The following is a 19,335-nucleotide window of genomic DNA, read 5'->3' as shown; positions in this document are numbered from 1 at the left end:
AAAATTACTTGAGTAATCCTATGGCCAAGCGATTCCTAAATTTCATTGAAAAATTAGAGATGTACTAAGGGTCATTTGGTAAGGTGTATAAGAATAATACAAAATATAGTGTATTAGTAATTCTTGTATTAGTTATGCTGAAACTTTTCTTATGTAGCGTTTAGTTTGGTGTATTAAAAATAACATGCATTGCATATTTTTTTCTAAAGAATATTTATTTACAAAATATCATCAATAAATATGGTAGAAATGATATGAAAAAGGCTTTAAAGGGTAATTGTATCCTTAATCATGCTAATACGTGTATTAAAAACACATTGCTTTACTAAATTATTAATTTTTAGGTATTAGTAATACATACCTCAATATACAATAGAGTTTACAACTAATGTAAGTATTAGTTATACATTTGCTACAAAATGTACCAAACAAAATACTAATAATATTTAAGATTCTAAATACGTTATTTTTGTTAATACGCTCTACCAAACGATCCTAATCCTAAATTGTTTGTAAATAGAAATCATACATGTTAATAGTTATGGGAAAATAGTAAAGATGATTTTAAAAAAAATTGTAGTAATTGATGTAACTTTTGGTTAATACACACTCAAATATGATTAAATAGAGTGTGAATAACATAATATAGCCAAGAAGAGAGGTTTGTGAAAAGTATCTATATGGATTTTTTGGAAGAATGAATATCATAGTTTTCTGGTTAAATTTCTAGAATAGTCTAGTGAGTGAATATCATAGTTTTCTAGTTAAATTTCTAGAATAATTTAGTGTAGCCATTTGGATAAGCACTTTGTGAAAATATTTAGAGTAGAAGATAAAGCCACTAGAATTCTCCTGTGGATGCATCTAGAAGAATATTTAGAATCATCCATAGGTAAGTATTAATAGAAGTCACATTGTACATTTGTAAAAAAACAAAAAAATAATTCAATTAAAGAAGTCTTTTTCCATAACAAAACTTCTCTTTCGTAACTTCCTCTTCTTAGTTGAATCTTGTGATCTCAACTAACGATATTGGGCTAGAAAAAGGTTGTTTCAATAACACATTTCTTCCGTTATTCTCTACATGGTATCAGAGCTAAAGTCGTAGATTAACTTATATTTATTTCAAGATCGGATTTGTGGTAGGTTCAACTGGTTTGTCCAAATGAATTTAGGCGGTCACGTTAATGGACTGGGAATAGAATTGTTGAATCAATCCAATTACAAGGTATGAAAGACATGTATGAAATCATAACTTGTGGGCGAGGATTTGTGGGATGTTGTTAACGGGAGTAACACAAGTTTTCTGGGTGACAAATCGGAGATTAGTAGTGCATACAAGAAGTGGAAGGAGATTAATGCGAAGGTGGGGTTTCATTTTGAAGAGGTCCATCTCCTCCATTTTATTTGACCATATGATAAAGTGTAAATCAACTCATGAAATTTGGAGGACCCTCAACCAATTGTTCAATAAGAAAAATGAAGTCCGACTATAAATATTGGAGAATGAAATGGCGAACATCGCTTAAGATAATTTTTCTATTGCCAAGTACTTTTTAAAGATTAAGAATCTATGTTCTGAGATTTCTTTATTAAATACAGACGAGGCTAATTCTGAAGCACGAATGAGAAGAATTATCATTCATGATTTAAAAGCAGAATATATTTTCTTTGTAACATCAATTCAGGGATGGGCTAAACAACCATCCTGAATGAATTTGAGAATTTATTGCCGTCACATGAGTTACTAGCCAAATAATTGGTTGGTGAATTTGTCAAAAAAAGGGAAGGAAATGCTCTTGTAGCTGACAAGAGGAACGTTAAAAAAATAAGAGATATGTCTCACTCTTGATTCTCAGGTGGTTCAGGTTCGTCTGAAAAAAAGGAAGAGTCTGTTAATAATTATACTAAGAAGCCTCTTAGATGTTATCGATGTAGTAAAGCCGGACATATAAGAAGATATTGTCGAGCCATAGAAAGTAACATGGCTCATACTGAAAAAGTTTTTGAAGAAGAAGAAGGTTGATAAAGATGCTTAAAAACTGAGAGTAGAGCAATAAATGCCTTGACTTTCATAAATTTGAAAAAAGATTGGATCGTATATAATACAATCCATCACGAGGAGAAGAAATGCACTAATAAGAAGTCAGAAGATACTGAAGTCGTTCAGACTAGAGACGTGGTAGCTACTATTAAGAAAATTAAAAAAACAAATCCTGAAATTGTCAATAAAAGTCTGAACGTGAAAGATGTTGAGATAAAACCTAAACAGGCAGTGTCTGAAATTATACATGACAGTGGTGATCCTTTCGAATAAAACATTAAGGAAGATATAATGAAAGTTGAAGCCTCTAATCAATCATATACCATATCAAAGTCAATCACTAATGCAAAGAAAATATCAGAAGTAGATGAAAAAGCAAAAAATCAAATAAATGAAGAAGTTAACCTTGAAGTCTAAATCTCATATGGAGAGACAAACTATATGATATTCAAAACGTATGAAACTGCTAAACAGTTTGTTGAGGAGTTGGAAAGAAAAACTTGGTGGTGAATCCTTTGATGTTTATGAGGTTCTGAAGGAAATAAATGGTCAGATTATTACCAACTCAAATGAAGTAGCTGATATTGATGAAATTTCCTCATATCATTAAGTTGCATTGGAAGGAAAGGTAATAGAAAAATTAAACTTTAGAGTTCCTAACTTTTCTATCATAGGTATTTCTCTGAATAATATAGTTATTGAAGAGATAAGAGAAAGGAAGAACTGAGAAACTGAACAATATGAAACTTTGCACGGAAGTGATTTATATGGTTCGGGAAAGCCAACGAGGATTATTGTCAAGTTATTCTGCAATAAAGATGAAAATTTTGTCAATAGTATTCTTATTTCTTTTTAGGGCCAGTCACTAACAGAAAATTTTCATCATTTGAAAAAGCAAAAGGAGTCATAAAAAAAACTACTAAGAGTTTCACCAAGGCATGGTTCAAAGCTTCGTTTGAGTTCTTCTACAACAAATTTGGGATAGCTTCCAAAAAATTACTTTAAGGAGGAGTGTGAAAAATATCAAAAGTAGATTTTTTGGAAAAAAGAATGTCATTGTTTTCTAGTTAAATTTCTAGAATAGTCTAGTGAGTGAGTACCATAATTTTTTAGTTAAGTTTCTAGAATAATCTAGTGTAATCACCTGAATAAGCATTTTGTGAAAATATCTAGAGTAGAAGAATATCTAGAATCATCCATATGCAAGTATAAGTAGAAGTTACATTGTACATTTGTAAAAAATAAAAAATAAAAATCCAATTCTTCTTTCATAACAAAGCTTCTCTTTCATAGCTTCCTCTTCTTAGTTGAATCTTCTGATCTTAGCTAACGATCTTGGGCTGACAGAAGGTCGCTCCAATAACACTTTTCTTTTGCTATTCTCTACAAGGTCTAGGTCTAACATCATGTCAGTGATATTCCGCAAAGCTGATAAAAAATTTGTGTCAAGTACTGAACGTCCTTTCCAACTTCACCAAAGTTTCAGGTTTGATTTCTAATATGAAAAAGTTTAATATATTCATGGTTGGGATCGATGCTCATACAAAAACAAGTATCTCAATTGGAATATTTTCCAGGAGTATACGACTTACCTTCTAAAATCATATTCTACTATAGTAAAAGAGTGGTAAGATCTTGTAATAACATCATGATACATTCTGATAATAACAACATGAATAAATAGTTATTATTCTAAATTGTTTTGTCGCATCTTGCAAACAAGGTTAATAGTAGGAAGATCATCTTCCTACTATTACACTTGATCTAAAAAAGAAGAGAAAAGAGAGTTGAAAAAAAGGAGAAATAGAAGAAAGAGAGGCGACAAATAATGAAGGTGTCAAAAAAACACTTTTGTGAAAAAAAATAAAAAAATAAAGTGCGGCAGCGAGAGAAAGGCCTGGGAGTAGAGGTTGGGTTTGGGACCCACTAAAATAAATGTGTGAGGTAATTTTTTAAAACTATTATTATGGCCGTGAAGAAAACCACAAAACAGAGAACTTACCATTCTTCTTTTCATATTTGCTATTTTTTCTACTAATATTTCGTCATAAGTAATTTTTTCTTTAAAAATTGCTTAGTCATATGACAGAAAACTTCAATAATTATAAGAATTTTATCAACAAGATATGATTAACCTCCAATAACATTAAATCAATTATACGAAAATGGATTAATTATATCTCTGAATTATGATAAATGGTACGTATATATCCTCCGTCATACTTTGGATACATATATGTCCCTACCGTTAATGAAATGGTACATATATGCTCTTCACATTGACAGTAGGGGCATATGTGTACCCAAAGTATGACAGAGTATATACGTATCATTTATCATAGTTCGAGGGTATATTTGTTTCTTTTTAGTTTTAAACTTTTATCCCAAATAATTAACCCAAACGCACTATTCGATCCAATAAACCCATCAAACCCCATTTAAAACTAACTCGACCCGATCTTTATTTTTTGTTACATATCCGATATTTACTCTATTTTTCTCTTAAATGTGAACTCCAATCAAATTGCAGTGATTGATTGTTGCTGCTAGTTGGTGTTTACTGGTTGGAGGAAGTGGAAATTTGGCTAGAGCTAGAGGTGCGGTAAAACGTGTCTACTAGATAATCATCTCTTGAATTTTAATTGGGATTGAATCAGATAGTGTATTTATTAAGTTGAGTAGTGGATTTGAATTGATTACTTGGAATTAAAAAAATAAAACAAAAAAGGAACAAATATACCCCAAACTATGATAAATAGTACATATATACCCTTCGTCGTACTTTGGGTACACATATGCCCTAATCGTTAGTTAAGGGGCATACGTATCATTTCATTAATGGTAGAGGGATATGTGTACCCAAAATATGACGAAGGATATATACGCAGTGGCGAAGCCACAGTACCCTACGAGGGTTTGGGTGAACCCAGTAGCTTTTACGTAGACCCTATATTTATACTACTAAATTCTGAATATATGTATATAATTATATAATGTGAATTCATTGACAAATACTGTCACTTGGCCCAGGGATAGATGAACCACTGTTAATGCCTCTTTTGTTGGGGGCGTGGGTTCGAACCCCTCCGGTAGCATGTATGTTTTTTGACACCAATTATACTTATTCGAACCCCTCCGGTAGCATGTATGTTTTTTGACATCAATTATACTTATTCGAACCCTTCCAGTAGCATGCGTTTTTTTTACAACAATTATACTTATTCGAACCCCTCCAGTAGCATGTATTTTTTTGACACCAATTATACTTATTCAAACCCCACCAATAGCATGTGTTTTTTTGACACCAATTATACTTATTCGAACCCCTCCAATAGCATGTAATTTTTTTTTTTTGACACCAATTATACGTATTCAACCTCCTCGAGTAGTATGTATTTTTTTTACAACAATTATATTTATTCGAACCCCTCCAGTAGCATGCATTTTTTTGACACCAATTATATTTATTCAAATTCCTCCAGTATCATGTATATTTTTTTGACACCAATTATACTTATTGGAACTCCTCCTGTAGCATGTATTTTTTTTTTTACACCAATTATACTTATTTGATAAAATTATATAAATCACATAAAATTATTATCTTGAAAATAAGGGTGGTGGATCTCAATTTCGATTACAGATTTACGTGAAAATGATATATTTTGTTATATATAAAGAGGAACAGAAATATCTATAAATTAATAAATCTAGTGATTACATGTTGACTACATGTGTATATTAACATGAGATTGTTAAGTTGAAGCTTGAAACATTATTTATGCATGTAAAAGGTGGCATAGTTTTTTTTTTTTTAATTATTATTTTTAAAAATAGTCGTTTTTCTTTTTTCCCCTTTTTGGGTTTAAATGTGGCCAATACATTGCAATTTGCAACTATATGCTTAAACAGGATTAATTTCAAAGTGAATTTCTCCCAAATTAAAACATACTATCAAACATGAAAAATTTGATAGTGCTAAAACAAAACAATTCAATCCTTTCTTGTATATCACGCGACTATTATTAATTGCATTAACAAACGAAAAAAAAAGAGACTATTATTAATTGCATATTGAATTAGAGGTTTATTCTTTGTGAAATTTAAATTTCTTAGTGTAATATGGACAATATAGACATAAATTCTAATTGTATTTTGTCTATTTGTTTTTGTTAAGTAATAGTTTTAATTCTTTTAATCTATAATTAAGCATGTTTAACCTTCTAATTAATTAAAGTATATGCCCATGGATCTTTTTTATATTGGAAATATGCTGCATTTATGTCATTTTAGAATTATGTTACAATAATATACGGATTAACAATACAAACTCAATAAACAATTGAAGGATACAATTTCGTTAAGTTTGTGAAAATTTCCAAGCAAAGGAATCAAAATAGCATTTCAATAAATTGATTATTAAATATGTTAAGCCAAGTATTACTAGAATCAAAATCAAATTTATTGATATTTAACAACTACATATACCTAGTAAAATTTCATAAGTGAGATATGAAAATAAAGAGTGTACACAAATCTTATTTCTACCTCGTAAAAAATAGAGAAACTGTTTCCAGAAAAACTTCGTTTCATGCACAATTGAAAAACCAAAATCACAAACATTTTTGCGTATTGAATCACCAAACAAGTTCACAAATGTAAGAACTAAAAAACCATCATTGTTTCTTTTCAGTTTAGCATGCCTAATGCATAAATAGCAAGTTTTTCAAATGATTGAAATTGTTCATAATCATGTTTTAATTGGCACAAGTTTTTAACTTTTATGTGCCTTTTGTCCCTTTCATTTTTTCTTAAAGTTTCTTACCAGCTGTTTAGTATTTGATATTGCTCGATTAATTTGAATTCATGTCTTATAAAATTTATTAAGGAAAAACTCTTCCTTAAAATAATTTTTCATTATTTCAGGATCAAAATTCAAACTTCTAGTTAAAGAACAAGTAACTTCATTCATTATATTATATCCTTTTAAAATATCATACTTTAAAGATACTTTGCACATAATAAGTGATTTCACCTTACCACCAAGCTAAGTTCTCCAGGAGAATACTTTACGCCCGAAGGTAAGCACCCACTAATCAAGAACACCTCGGTGGCATTTGTTTTGAAAAAATAATTCTATCTACCTATTTTTACTTGTTTACTACTATATAAAATAGTTGTCATTTTTATTTATTTATTCTAAAAAATTAAGAAATAATTTAGTATTTTATATTTATTTTATCTTTATTATACACATCATTCATTTTTTAATATATGACATCCTATGATTAGGATTAGAGTGTTGCACTTACTGATAGTTGTAGTGCAACGCTTGTAGTTTGTTATTTTTGAATTTAATAATTATAATGCTACATTTGTAGTTTATTGTTTTTAGATTTTTGTTGCTATATGTTGTTTTACTTGTAGTATTGTGTTGTGACAGTTTTGTTCTGTCACTATCTATTGTGACGTTACTTCTTATTGTCTTTTATACTCTTTTTATATCTCTTTTCTAAATTAAATTATATTTTGTCTTGAGTCAAAAATCTGTAAAAATAACCTCTGAGTTAGTGATGGTACAACTGCTTTACATTCTACTCTTGTAGACCCGACTGTATGAATGCACTAGGGTATATTATATTATTATTTGATTGAAGGTATAGATAAATCTATATTCCATCAAACAAAATATAAATTTAATATCAATCTTAATCTTGAATATTCAATCTTTATCTCCTCCAACTTATTAATATTTTACTGTCATTAGCAGTGTTTGCAGCATTCTTATATTCAAACTTCCCTTCAAATTTCCAAACAAGCACTCACCTTCAAAAAAAAAATAAAAAAATAAAAATAAAAATCAGAGTATCAAATTTGCAATTACCCATATCTTTGGAGGACCAAACAGTAAATTTAAAAACCTTTAACGTCAAAGAGGAGCGTCTAATTTTGAAATTTACAGTCAAATCCTACTTTAATAATCTACACTTGTTTAGTCCCTTTGCTTCTTCAAGAATCTAGGGTTTCTCTTCTCCACCGACGAGAAGCCTCCTTTTCCCCTTTTTCCTTCACAATTCTCCCCCAAATTCTCTCTATATAACTTGGTTTTCCCGTTCTTGATAAATAATTAACGTTTTTCTATATGGGTGAAAGCGATTCAGAAAGTCCTGAAAGGGTCAAAGCCAAGAATGTATCTGAAAAATCTGAAAATTCTGATGAATTAAAGGGTTCAGAGGGTAATTCAAGCAAGATGGTTTCTGGGTTTGATTCAGTTTTTGATATTTCTGGAAAAAGTTTGGATTTTCCATTGTTAGAAGGTGTAGAAAGTGATGTTGAAGGTTTGTACATGTACAAGAATGTATTTAATTTAATTCCTAAGGCAATTGGTGCACTTGGGAAGGTTAAGGTACTTAAGTTTTTTGGGAATGAGGTTAATTTGTTTCCAATTGAAGAGTTGAGGAAGTTGGTGGAACTTGAGAGTTTGCAAGTGAAAGTGTCTTTGCCTGGTATGAGTGGATTGGATTTGGAGAAGTTGAAGAATTTGAAAGAATTGGAGCTTTGTAAAGTTCCTCCTAGGCCTTCTGCTTTTCCAATTTTGAGAGATATTGCTGGTTTAAAGAGGCTGACTAAGTTGTCTGTTTGTCATTTTTCTATCAGGTTAGATCTGGCTATTTCTTGGAGTTAATTCTATTTAGTGTTTATACATTACTATCCCTGCTTGTGAATTTTGATATCTAGCATAGTATGGTGTTTATTTTGTTTTCAATATCGCACTATTTTGTTGTTCTTGTTTTCTTTATTGTACATTTTGCACTGTTCCATTGTTAGTTGTTATATTTTCTTTACTGTTTCCTTCTTCTTTGTACCTGGATTTGCTGCACTTGAGCCGAGTTTCTTTCAGAAACAGTACCTTCCCGAGGCAGTGGTAAGGTCTGCGTACACTCTTCCCTCCCCAGACCTCACTTGTAGGATTTCACTTGGTAAGTTGGCATTGTTGTCTATGTAGATTAAGAGCGCGTCAAAGTTGAATTACTCGAGGTTCCTGCAAGCTGTCCAGGACACCACAGTTTTCTAAAAAATGGAGTTGTGTTTGATCATGAATACAATTTGGAGTGAAAAAAAGAAGTTAAAACAGCTTTTTGGTGTTTTTCAAATTCCTGAAAATTCCAGAATTCAACTTCAAAAGTAAACAATTGTCAAGGCCAAATGCCCCCCTAACTGGTTTAGCTAGCAAGTTATTTACCTTCCTTTTCCATGTTAACCAGGTTCATTTTTACTATAGACAATTACCTATAGTTGACTTTCAGTTAACCTGATAATATTAAAATTCTGATTTTGTCAATGTGGAAACATTAAACCAAATTCCATGACGTTTCTCTGTGAATTTGTGTATGTTGTACCACAGAAGCCATATGCAGGTTGCAGTTCAATATGCTTTTGGTGTTATGGCAAGATTAGGTTGCGTTTACATTTTTCCACTTTTGCTTTAGTTCTTAAAGTAATTTGATTTTACTACAACAAGGTATTTGCTAAAATAGATTTTTCACGAGTGCTAGCTACTGCAACCATAAGCCCCAAGATAAATTGTATTAAGAAGGGTAAATGATCACACAAATTTCCATTAATACAAGGACAACTAGGTTGGTGAAGCATCATACCAGGATTTTGTTTTTGTTACCTCTTTTCTGAGGTGAATATAGGAGAAAAGTAATTGTAGGAGAAATGTTTCTACTTTTAAGCTCTCGGAAACAATAAAACAATTATTATGCATGATTAGTAAAAGTAAAAAAAAACTCACAGATTTTCTGTAGAAATTTTGGGATGTGTGGTTACACAGCTGGAGAACAAAAGAAGTAAAGATTTTTTTCTGTGCTATTGCTGCTTAGATGCTTCAAGAGGTTGAAGTTAGTTAATCAGGACCAAAGGATATGTGCAATTTTTTTGTACATTGTTTGTCACAAGGAGTTCAGTACTCTTCCATGGGTATCAGTTTCTATTCTAGGACCATGTTAGGTTTAACCGGGATATGATAAGATATTAGGATTAGACATAGCATTACTAACCATTGGTGAAGGGTCAGATTGTTTATCCTGCCTTCTACATGAAGAGTGTTGTTATTTAGCTACTTATTTGTGCTCTATTTGCATCCCGTTGTTCCTTGCAACTATAATGAGTTAAAGACTTTGAGAAATTAAAACCCTGACTGGCACATCAGTTTGCGCATATTGGTTCCGGTGGTCTCCTGGAAATACCCTCCCAATGCCCACATTTCATTTGGAATATTTTTGGTCCCTAAGGACCTGATTATACTTTTGATTGGCAGGTGCCATGAGAAGCCTCTACCTGAGCACGTCACACAATTTTAAAGTTATAGATGTTTCAAAATTCGTAGCACTCCAGTAAGGAAAAACAGGAAAGGGAAGTATGTGAAGTGAGTTTGTATGCTTGGAGTATGGAGTATAGGATATGCTGCCGCACAGGGTTTGAGTTGCAAAAGATGTTCATACACTTCACAGTTCAGAAGTGCAAGCCTGTTGTGGTCACGTCTTTCCATTGTAGTAGTGTGTTCCATAGCTAATAGTAGATTAAGTGAAGTTTTGCCAAGTCCGTGTAATTTGTCAGTTGTAAGTAGTCTCTTAATGTTGGTAGTGCTGGAAACTAGTATTCTTTGCAGTTGGAAGGAGGATTTGACTTGGAAATAGGTGTTAGAATTTATATTTTGTAGTCTCCCTTTATTTGGCGCAGTTACGCCACTATCTTGAGATATAACCCATGTTTAAGTTGTTTATCACTTCATACATTTTGTTAGATGAGGTCTGATATCTAAAGATATCTATGAATCTCATTTTATTGTTTTGAAAGGCTAAGTCTTCATTTTGCTGACACTTTTGACAAGCAGTGCTTTACTTTTGGTTGTTAGAGGTTGAAAGTTGTGAACCGTTAACTTGTAGATTCAGTTCACATCTATAAACCATTTAATCTTTTCATCTTTGGACAACATTATAATTCCATTGTTTCTTGCTGTTCCTGCAGATACCTGCCTCCAGAAATTGCCTGTCTCACTAATTTGGAGTGCCTGGATCTTTCATTCAATAAGATGAGGAATTTACCTGTTGAGATAACTCATCTTACCTCCTTACTGTCACTGAAGGTTGCTAATAATAAATTGATTGAAGTACCTCCGGATTTGTCTTCTCTGCAAAGATTAGTGAGTTTGGACTTTTCTAACAATAGATTAACATCCTTGGAGAATCTTGATCTCCTATCAATGTATAATTTGCAGAGACTCAATCTTCGGGTATGTGTTACTGAAACTACTGTTTCTTTTCAGATTCTTTGCTTTTAGGCTTCTTCTCTAGTTTCTTTTCCTTTCCCCCCTTCTGGATAAATGTTTATAACATGAGAGGCATCTACTCTTAATCTTGATAAATTTCTTGCATCCCAGTAGGAAAAAAAGCGAAATGTATTTGTTTCAGTTGTCTAGTCAGGTAACTTGTTGATATATTATAATTACCTTATTCTGACCCATATATCTTCATTCAAATTCCCTGAAGGACAATAAACTTCTTAGGTGTTGTTCCATTCCATCGTGGGTATGCTGCAATTTGGAGGGGAATTTCATAGATTTGTCCAAGGATGACTTCACCAGTTCATCTTCTGAAATGGACGTGCTTGAAGGTTATGATCAGGAGGAAACATGTGAGAATTCCCAAAATGGTGAGTTCCTCGAGATCTCTCATCTCCCCTCCTTATTTCTAATGCTCTTCCTGCGCATTCTGGTTCTTTAAAATCTTGTATATTGCCCTTCCAGGAAGTCTTGTTTGGAAGGGTCTAACTTTGAGAAGTCTGATGTGTAAATTATTAATTGTGTAGGAGCTTCTATTGTATTGTCAGGTCATTCAACCAATCATCGATGTTTTCGGCCTCGAAAATCAAAGAAATGGAAGCGGCAGTATTATTTGCAGCAGAGGGCTCGTCAAGAGAGATTAAATAACAGCAGGAGATGTGTTGCCTGCAAACATTCTGAGCTAATTGACGATTCTCTGTTGGAAGGTTCATCAAGCATAGTGGATGCCGATACAAATGATAAAGAACTGTTTACCGAAGAAGCTGAGTGCAAAGACTCTCTAGCTAGTGTTGCTGATGAACATATCAGATCAAAGGAGGACCATTGTGTAGAAAGATCTTCATGTGTTGGTTCTGACTCCATTGAAGCATGCATAGATATTCAGAATTGTAAAAAATGTGATGCTTCAGTAGTTTCTCTTTCTGACGCTGCTGATTTGGTCGAGGGAAGCTCGTCTTCTGAGGTGTCTAATAATCCTCCAAAATCGAAAAGGCACCTCGATGGGGTAATTGATAATCCAAAACCATGCAAAACCCGCAGACCAACGGACCATTCAGAGGTATCCTGCAAATACAACATGATGTCTTTCTGTGGTATTGATGATTACTTACCAGATGGCTTTTATGACGCTGGACGAGATCGGCCATTTATGTCGCTTAGGAGTTATGAGCAGAAATTGCATCTGGATTCACGGGAAGTCATTCTAATTGACAGGTAACTTCCATGTTTGCATGCCATTATTAGTTATGGCTTTCAACTACAAACTTCAGTGAATGCTTTGCCTCTCTCCTCATTTTTCTTTACATATTTAATTTTTTCAGGCAAAGAGATGAAATGCTGGATGCCATTGCCCGACGTGCTCAAGCTCTGATCTTTCATTTTAATCAGACAGATGGTCTGTTTAAAGATAGAGAACATGCTGCTGCAGACAACTTGCAGGTCGCATCACTGCTTGCGCTTTTAGTGTCGGATCATTTTGGTGGAAGTGACAGAAGTAGTATTTTACAGAGTGCAAGGAAAGAAGTATCTGGGTCAAACTATAACAAGCCTTTTATCTGCACATGCCCTACAGGAAATGATGACACTACCAGCATGATCACAAAAGACAGTCCTAGCTTCTTAGGAGATATACTTTTCCTTGATCTTTGTGAGAAAGCACTTCGCTCCATAAAATCAAGGCAAAATTCTATTGTTGTTCCTATTGGGAGTTTGCAGTTGGGTGTATGTAGGCATAGGGCCTTGCTTATGAAGGTATTTTGTCATCAGACATGTTTCTAATTAGATATGTTTTTCCGAATGCAATTACGACTTTCATCTGTCTTCTGCAGTACCTGTGTGACCGAATAGAACCTCGAATATCTTGTGAGCTTGTCAGGGGTTATTTGGATTTTTCGCCGCACGCGTGGAATGTGATTGTGGTAAAGAGGGGTGAATCATGGGTTCGGATGATAGTTGATGCATGCCATCCCCTTGATATCCGAGAAGAGACAGATCCAGAGTACTTTTGCAGGTTAATAATTTTCCAATTTGGTGTTTCTTGCATTTTCGATTGTTGGTTATTTTGGAGTGAAAATGGCCAGCTTCGTGAGTAGTTTTCTGTCACTAAAGCTCTAGTTCCATTAAGTTCTAAATCTCACCTTGGTGACTGTTATCATTCTTCTATTCATTCTGCTGTTCTTTGGAGTGCACATTGACAAAATTTCAATCTTGGGTTGCTGCAATTTTTTCTTTTCTGATACAAGATGGATGCAATAGCAAGTCAGTTGAAAACCTTATTGCATCATTTAAGACTTATCCCCAAGAAATCTCAGCATTTAAAAGATTTTTGGTGATAGACCTTGAGATCCAATTTAGAGGCGGTTTGCATTATTTTAGGTACTGTTTATATTAGTATTTTTTTTTCTTGGATGACCATGGTGTCCGGGCCAGCTTGTGCGCACCTCGACTAATTCCACGGGATACCTGCCACCTCCCACCAGCAACGGGTGCCAGGTAACTCCGTCCACCTAGGCTAGAGCAGATGGGAAGAAATCACCTAGCGTGTTTGTTTCTGTTGGGAATTGAACATGAGACCTCATGGTGCTCAACCCACTTCATTGAACCACTAGGCCACACCCTTGGGTGCTACTGGTTAAATTAGTTTTATTATTCATAAATCCGTGTTTGGATTAGTGAAAAATCAAATTTATTCTGACAGCTAACTGTTACTACAAAAGAATTAGCTCATTAACGAAATTATTGAATATCACCTATTCGATTGGTCAAAAACTTATTTTGAATCATCCAAACCAAACAGGTTAATGACTCACTTACAGTGGTTTTTAATGTTTTTCTGGCTTGATGGTGTCATTATCCATACATGTTCTGTTGTAGAAACAGTTGGGTAGAAGGATGATTATGATAGATTGCTGATGTTATTTTCAGATTACTGAGCTTTCTGTCTCTTTCAGGTATGTCCCACTGAGCCGGATTAATGTACCTGTTGTGCCAGATGGTAGTCCTGTTCAAGTTAGTTCTTTTCCTACTCTATCCAGTTCGGATAAAATTCATAAAGCTCCTTCCTCAACCCTTATACAGTGTGAATTGGGATCGCATGAGACTCTGGCAAAGGTGTGGTAACTGATTGCTTTTTATCCTCTGCCTTTATTATTATGCAAATATACCTAAGTTCTTAGTCTCTATTCTGCTGTATCATAACCTGCCACATTCTGAGTAGTATTTTCCTTTTGTTATTGTTTATTTCCTTCCTTTCTCCACTCAACTTGAAACTTTTTTTGGTCCGACTGTCAAGACATTGTTACTTGAATCAAATATTCTGTTCTTAGAGTGGCTGAATTCCAGCAGGTATATGTGTTAACCCACCTGGAAACGAAACAGCAGTTAGAATATGAATTTTCTAGCTTTATTGTACTTTCCGCTATCAACTGAGTTTACTAGTCTATTCTGGTCTTGTGCTTTTTATCTGTTTTTGAGATGGATAAGAAACGGCGTTCTCCTTTCTATCCATCAACAATTTCATTATGTCACCAAGGAAACCCTTGATTGTTATCATTCATTATTTAGTTCTTTTGAGTTAATTCTTTTTTTCAGCTGGAATCCATTATTTTCAGGCTTATGATTGCAAATTCTTCATTTATCTGCAGTTTCTTGTCGGAATTTATCTCGGTTAATTTCTTTATTGGCGAGGCACGGTTAATTTCTTTATTGGCGAGGCATACTTGAATTTATTTTATTTGTTCTGTTCGATTAACCTGAATTGAATGGAATTTATATAAAAGATTCGTATGACTGATTCCAATTAGTTTAGGATTGGGGTTTAGATGATTGGATGAACATTTTTGCCGCTGCAGGTGCGAACTTTAGAGGTATCCAAGTCCTCGCCGGATGAGATTAAGAATTTTGAGTTTAGCTGCATTGGAGAAGTTAGGATGTTGGGTGTCTTAAACAGTTCGTGCATTGTCAAATATTATGGCCATCAGATATCTTCAAGATGGGTTCCTTCATCAGATGGTAGTTCAGAAAGTCGTACTTTGCAGTCTGCCATTTTGATGGAGCACATTAAAGGGGGTTCACTGAAGGTATATGTTTCCTAGAACTCTTCTTTTACCTGACCTTCCTCTCCTTTATTTCTGTTCCCTTTCGATAACACCTGATTGCCTCTCTTTTATTTTTTATTTTTTAATTCAGCCCATTTTGCCTTCTTGTTATACACTGACAGAAATATGTAGATAAGCTATCTAATGCTGGTGAGAAGCGTCTGCCCATTGAGCTGTCGGTATTTATTGCCCGAGATGTAGCAAGCGCGTTGACAGAGCTGCATTCTAGGCATATCATACATCGTGATATAAAAAGTGAAAACATCCTGATAGATCTGGATAAGAAGAGAGCTGATGGTACCCCTACAGTAAAGCTATGTGACTTTGATATGGCGATTCCCCTTCGTTCATACTTACATACTTGCTGCATTGGCCATATTGGAATTCCTCCACCGGATGTATGTGTTGGTACACCTCGTTGGATGGCTCCTGAAGTCTTTCGGGCAATGAATGAGCGCAACGTCTATGGGTTGGTAAGTTTTTCCTGTAAAAGAAAAAATTATTTCACCTTTCCCTTCATATCCTCTTGAATTGCTACTGTTACGTGGTCTCCTTTCTTTCGTCCTATGTCGATATGAAAAATAATATGCAGATGCAGTTGATACATTTTCTGTTTTGCTCTTTCCCCTTCCTTTTCAGCTAATCTTTTTCAATTTCTTGAGGTAGAGAGTCTGTCCTTTCCTGAAGAATTATGTACACTGTATCTGAAATGAGCTTAAATGAACGTGGGGGTTTATATAGCCGACCAGGCTTGTTTGGGTTTCAGTGTAGTTGTTGTTTGCTTTGGGAATGACATCTGAAGTCTCCAATCCTTGAAGGTAGAATCCTTGAATTCTCTACTAACTAGTACTCCCTCCATCCAAATTAAGTGTCTTCCTTCCCTTTCTGGTCTGTCCGTACAGAGTTGGTTCTATATTTAGTATGTTTTCCAATTCCAACATTTTACATGGCAAGTTTTGAGACCACAAGATTTTGAAGTACTACACACATCTTTAACTTAAAACCATAAACTTCAAAAGTCTTTGTCTTTTTTTCTTGAACTCCATGCAAAGTTGTGGCTCTTTCTGTTTTCCAATTTGTAACCCTTGGCTGAAATCAATTTGCACGACGCCACCTTCAAAAGACATGCATGTTCTAGTGTTCTACTAAAATCTGATATATCACTCATTCGTCTATTAGAATTCAGCTTTATCTCTTTAAATATTAGCTTGTAATTGTATTAAACTAGAAAAGAAGGCATATTATGTCTGCTCTATCGTTATTTGTTGCACTGCTACAGATTTAAGAGCAATAAATATGCACTCATTGACAAATTCAAATATTCCACCTGAATTTCTCGGTAATTTATTTGTTTTAATTTCCTCATTTTCTTGTACTTGAACCTAGCTTGGAGACGGAGCATTTGCTTTTAGGGACTATTTTTATATCGGGGCTAATCTTAGAAGATGTATCCTGTGGCAAAAGTTATCTTTTTGGGGTGGGCTGGGGTGGGTGAGTGGTGCTGGGTGGGGTTAGGTTCTTGCACTTCCTTGAAATTGAAAAGGTCTTCCAACTCTTGGTTAGATACTTCGAGATAAAAAGGCTCTTCTTGCTTTTACTTTGCGGGGTTACCCTTTTCAATAGGTAGATGAAAGTTAATATTAGAATGAGGAGAACCTAGAATAAGTCTATTTGGGAGTTAATGGCCAAGAAATATTTGAAGGGGGGTGGGTGGCCTATTTCAACTCTTAATAACCCCCCAAAATAAAAATAAAAAAAATCAATATATGGCTAAATCAGATAAAATTGGTAAATCAACCAGCGAAAAGGTGTTATGGGGCGCTTAATTTCCTTTCCTATCAAAGTTTAGCAAATGCGTTTAATTGCTTTGAGTTGGTTTGGTGGCTCGAAAGGCAAAGTTCTTTTTTTTTGCCTGTCTAATTCTAGCTTAATATCTCAATGGTCTTCTAAACTCGTTTTTACTTGTCTTGCTTTGGATGTAGGGTGCTGATATTTGGTCCTTCGGGTGTGTCCTGCTGGAATTGTTAACGCTGCAACTTCCGTACTCAGAGTCATCTGAGTTAGATAGCCACAATTCTCTTCAGGTATGGCTTGATCTCTAACCTTTGATCTAGTAATGTTCTAAATACCACGAGTACCTAAAGTGCTGAAGTATAATCAGACAATTATTATGGCCTGCCTTTGGTTGCTAAACCCAAAGGCTAATGGTTCTAGTATCTTGGTTGTCGGATATTTTAAAGCTTTCATGGTTTTTTCGTCCTATTCCATTCGATCACCAGAACTGCTTTCATAGAAACACTTTTTGCGTGCACACTTTTTGTGCTTTTTGTTTGTTTGAATTGCTTTAAATAGTAGAAGACAATGTAACTCTTCTCAACACATGCAGGCGGGTAAACGGCCAGAACTACCCAAAGAACTGGAGGCAATGACTGCATCCAAAGAAGAACTAGAGGATCTAGCAAAGTCTTGTTCTGGCTCGGACTCTGACAATAAACTATCTGAATCTGGTATCCTGAGATTTCTTGTTTCAATTTATCACTGGTGTACTGAGAAGGATCCAGACGACCGTCCCACAGCAGAGAACCTCTACCACCTCTTGCTTACCTGTGCTAATTCCCTCCCTTCACAAAGTCATGAAGATTCGTGATCTTCAAAATTTTGTAGCCTTAGGATGTTGTAGATTAGCATTAGATTATTGAGCAGGAGTTAAAAGGACCCAATATTTGGGTCTGTTGACCCTCCTCAGTGAGCAAATGTACCTTGTTCTTTACCTCATTTCAATTGAAAACGATAGGGACGCGTATTCGTGTCCAAAGGACATGTATGATGGTTTTCTTCTGTTCTATTTCATTTTCTCTACTCCTTTTCCAGCTTGTAGTTCATCTAATGTAATCCTCTTCTCAAATTACAATTGATAAATTATGAATGTATTTGAGTTTCTAGACTTCTTGGGATGGGCTATTGAAATTTCTGAATTTTGATCTTGTTAACTCTTGTTTTTCTTGAGGCCTCTACTATACTTCTTTTCAACCAAAGATATAAAACAGATGGGGTTATAGTTCTTATGATTTTGTTTATAGTTCTGTATATTTATGTTGCTCGGTTTTTTCAAAAATGTCTTTCGATAGTCCGAGCAAACACTTATTAATATTATCGATTATGAAATGAGCTATGAGTCTTATGATTGTGTTTATTGTCCTTCTGGATATCTATGTTGCTTGTCCTTCAAAAATGATTATGAAATGAGCTTAGAAGTCTTATGATTGTGTTTATTGTCCTTCTGGATATCTATGTTGCTTGTCCTTCAAAAATGTTGATGGGTGAGTATACGCATCTTTGGGAGTCTGAGCTAGCACTACTTAATATTGTCGATTTGAAATGAGATCATAAATTTTACTACTCTGTTGTCCTCGACAATCATGTAGCTCGGCCTTTTCAAAAATGCTGATGGGTGAGTGTGCGCATCTTTGGAGAGTCTGAGCTAACAGTTCTCAGTATTGTCTATTTGAAATGAGATTATGTCATTATTGGGCTTATTGTCCTTCTGGATGTCTATGTTGTTCGGCTTTTTCAAAAAATGTTGATGGGCGAGTATAGCATCTTTGGAGAGTCCGAACAAACACTACTTAATGTTGTCGATTTGGAATGAGATTATACATCTTATGACCGCATTTATTAATCTTTTGGATATCTATGCCAGTTCGGTCTTGTCAAAAATGCTGATGGGCGAGTGTAGCATCTTTGGAGAGGCCAAGCAACACAACTTATATCAGGGGCGGATTTAGAGGCTTATGTGGGGGGTTTTGGGAATCCAGTAACTTTTGTGCGAATCTTGTATTTATATTAAG

At 34.3% G+C, this 19,335-nt stretch overlaps 1 protein-coding gene across 3 annotated transcripts; it reads left to right on the top strand.

Moving 5' to 3' along the window:
• The first annotated feature begins 8,002 nt into the window (after window positions 1-8,002).
• On the top strand, window positions 8,003-18,431 carry LOC107864680. Of its 3 annotated transcripts, XR_001672695.2 has the most exons (12): window positions 8,003-8,701; window positions 11,078-11,342; window positions 11,599-11,761; window positions 11,918-12,605; window positions 12,713-13,142; window positions 13,220-13,401; window positions 14,342-14,501; window positions 15,242-15,469; window positions 15,610-15,960; window positions 16,154-16,305; window positions 17,470-17,571; window positions 17,874-18,311. XR_001672695.2 is itself a non-coding variant. In XM_016711119.2 (11 exons), the coding sequence occupies exons 1-11, from the start codon at window positions 8,187-8,189 to the stop codon at window positions 18,132-18,134; spliced, it is 3,324 nt and encodes a 1,107-aa protein (XP_016566605.2). In that variant the 5' UTR covers window positions 8,003-8,186; the 3' UTR covers window positions 18,135-18,431. The 3 variants fall into 3 exon arrangements, 2 of the variants coding, with proteins under 2 accessions (XP_016566605.2, XP_016566604.2); XM_016711119.2 differs by lacking the exon at window positions 16,154-16,305 and having other exon boundaries at window positions 11,939-12,605; window positions 17,874-18,431; XM_016711118.2 differs by lacking the exon at window positions 16,154-16,305 and having other exon boundaries at window positions 17,874-18,431.
• Window positions 18,432-19,335: the final 904 nt, after the last annotated feature.

The sequence above is a fragment of the Capsicum annuum genome, chromosome 3 (genome assembly GCF_002878395.1).
Source record: "Capsicum annuum cultivar UCD-10X-F1 chromosome 3, UCD10Xv1.1, whole genome shotgun sequence".
Classification (NCBI taxonomy): domain Eukaryota; kingdom Viridiplantae; phylum Streptophyta; class Magnoliopsida; order Solanales; family Solanaceae; genus Capsicum; species Capsicum annuum.
Note: the sequence above shows the minus strand (reverse complement) of the source record. Positions and strands in the feature narration are given on the sequence as shown.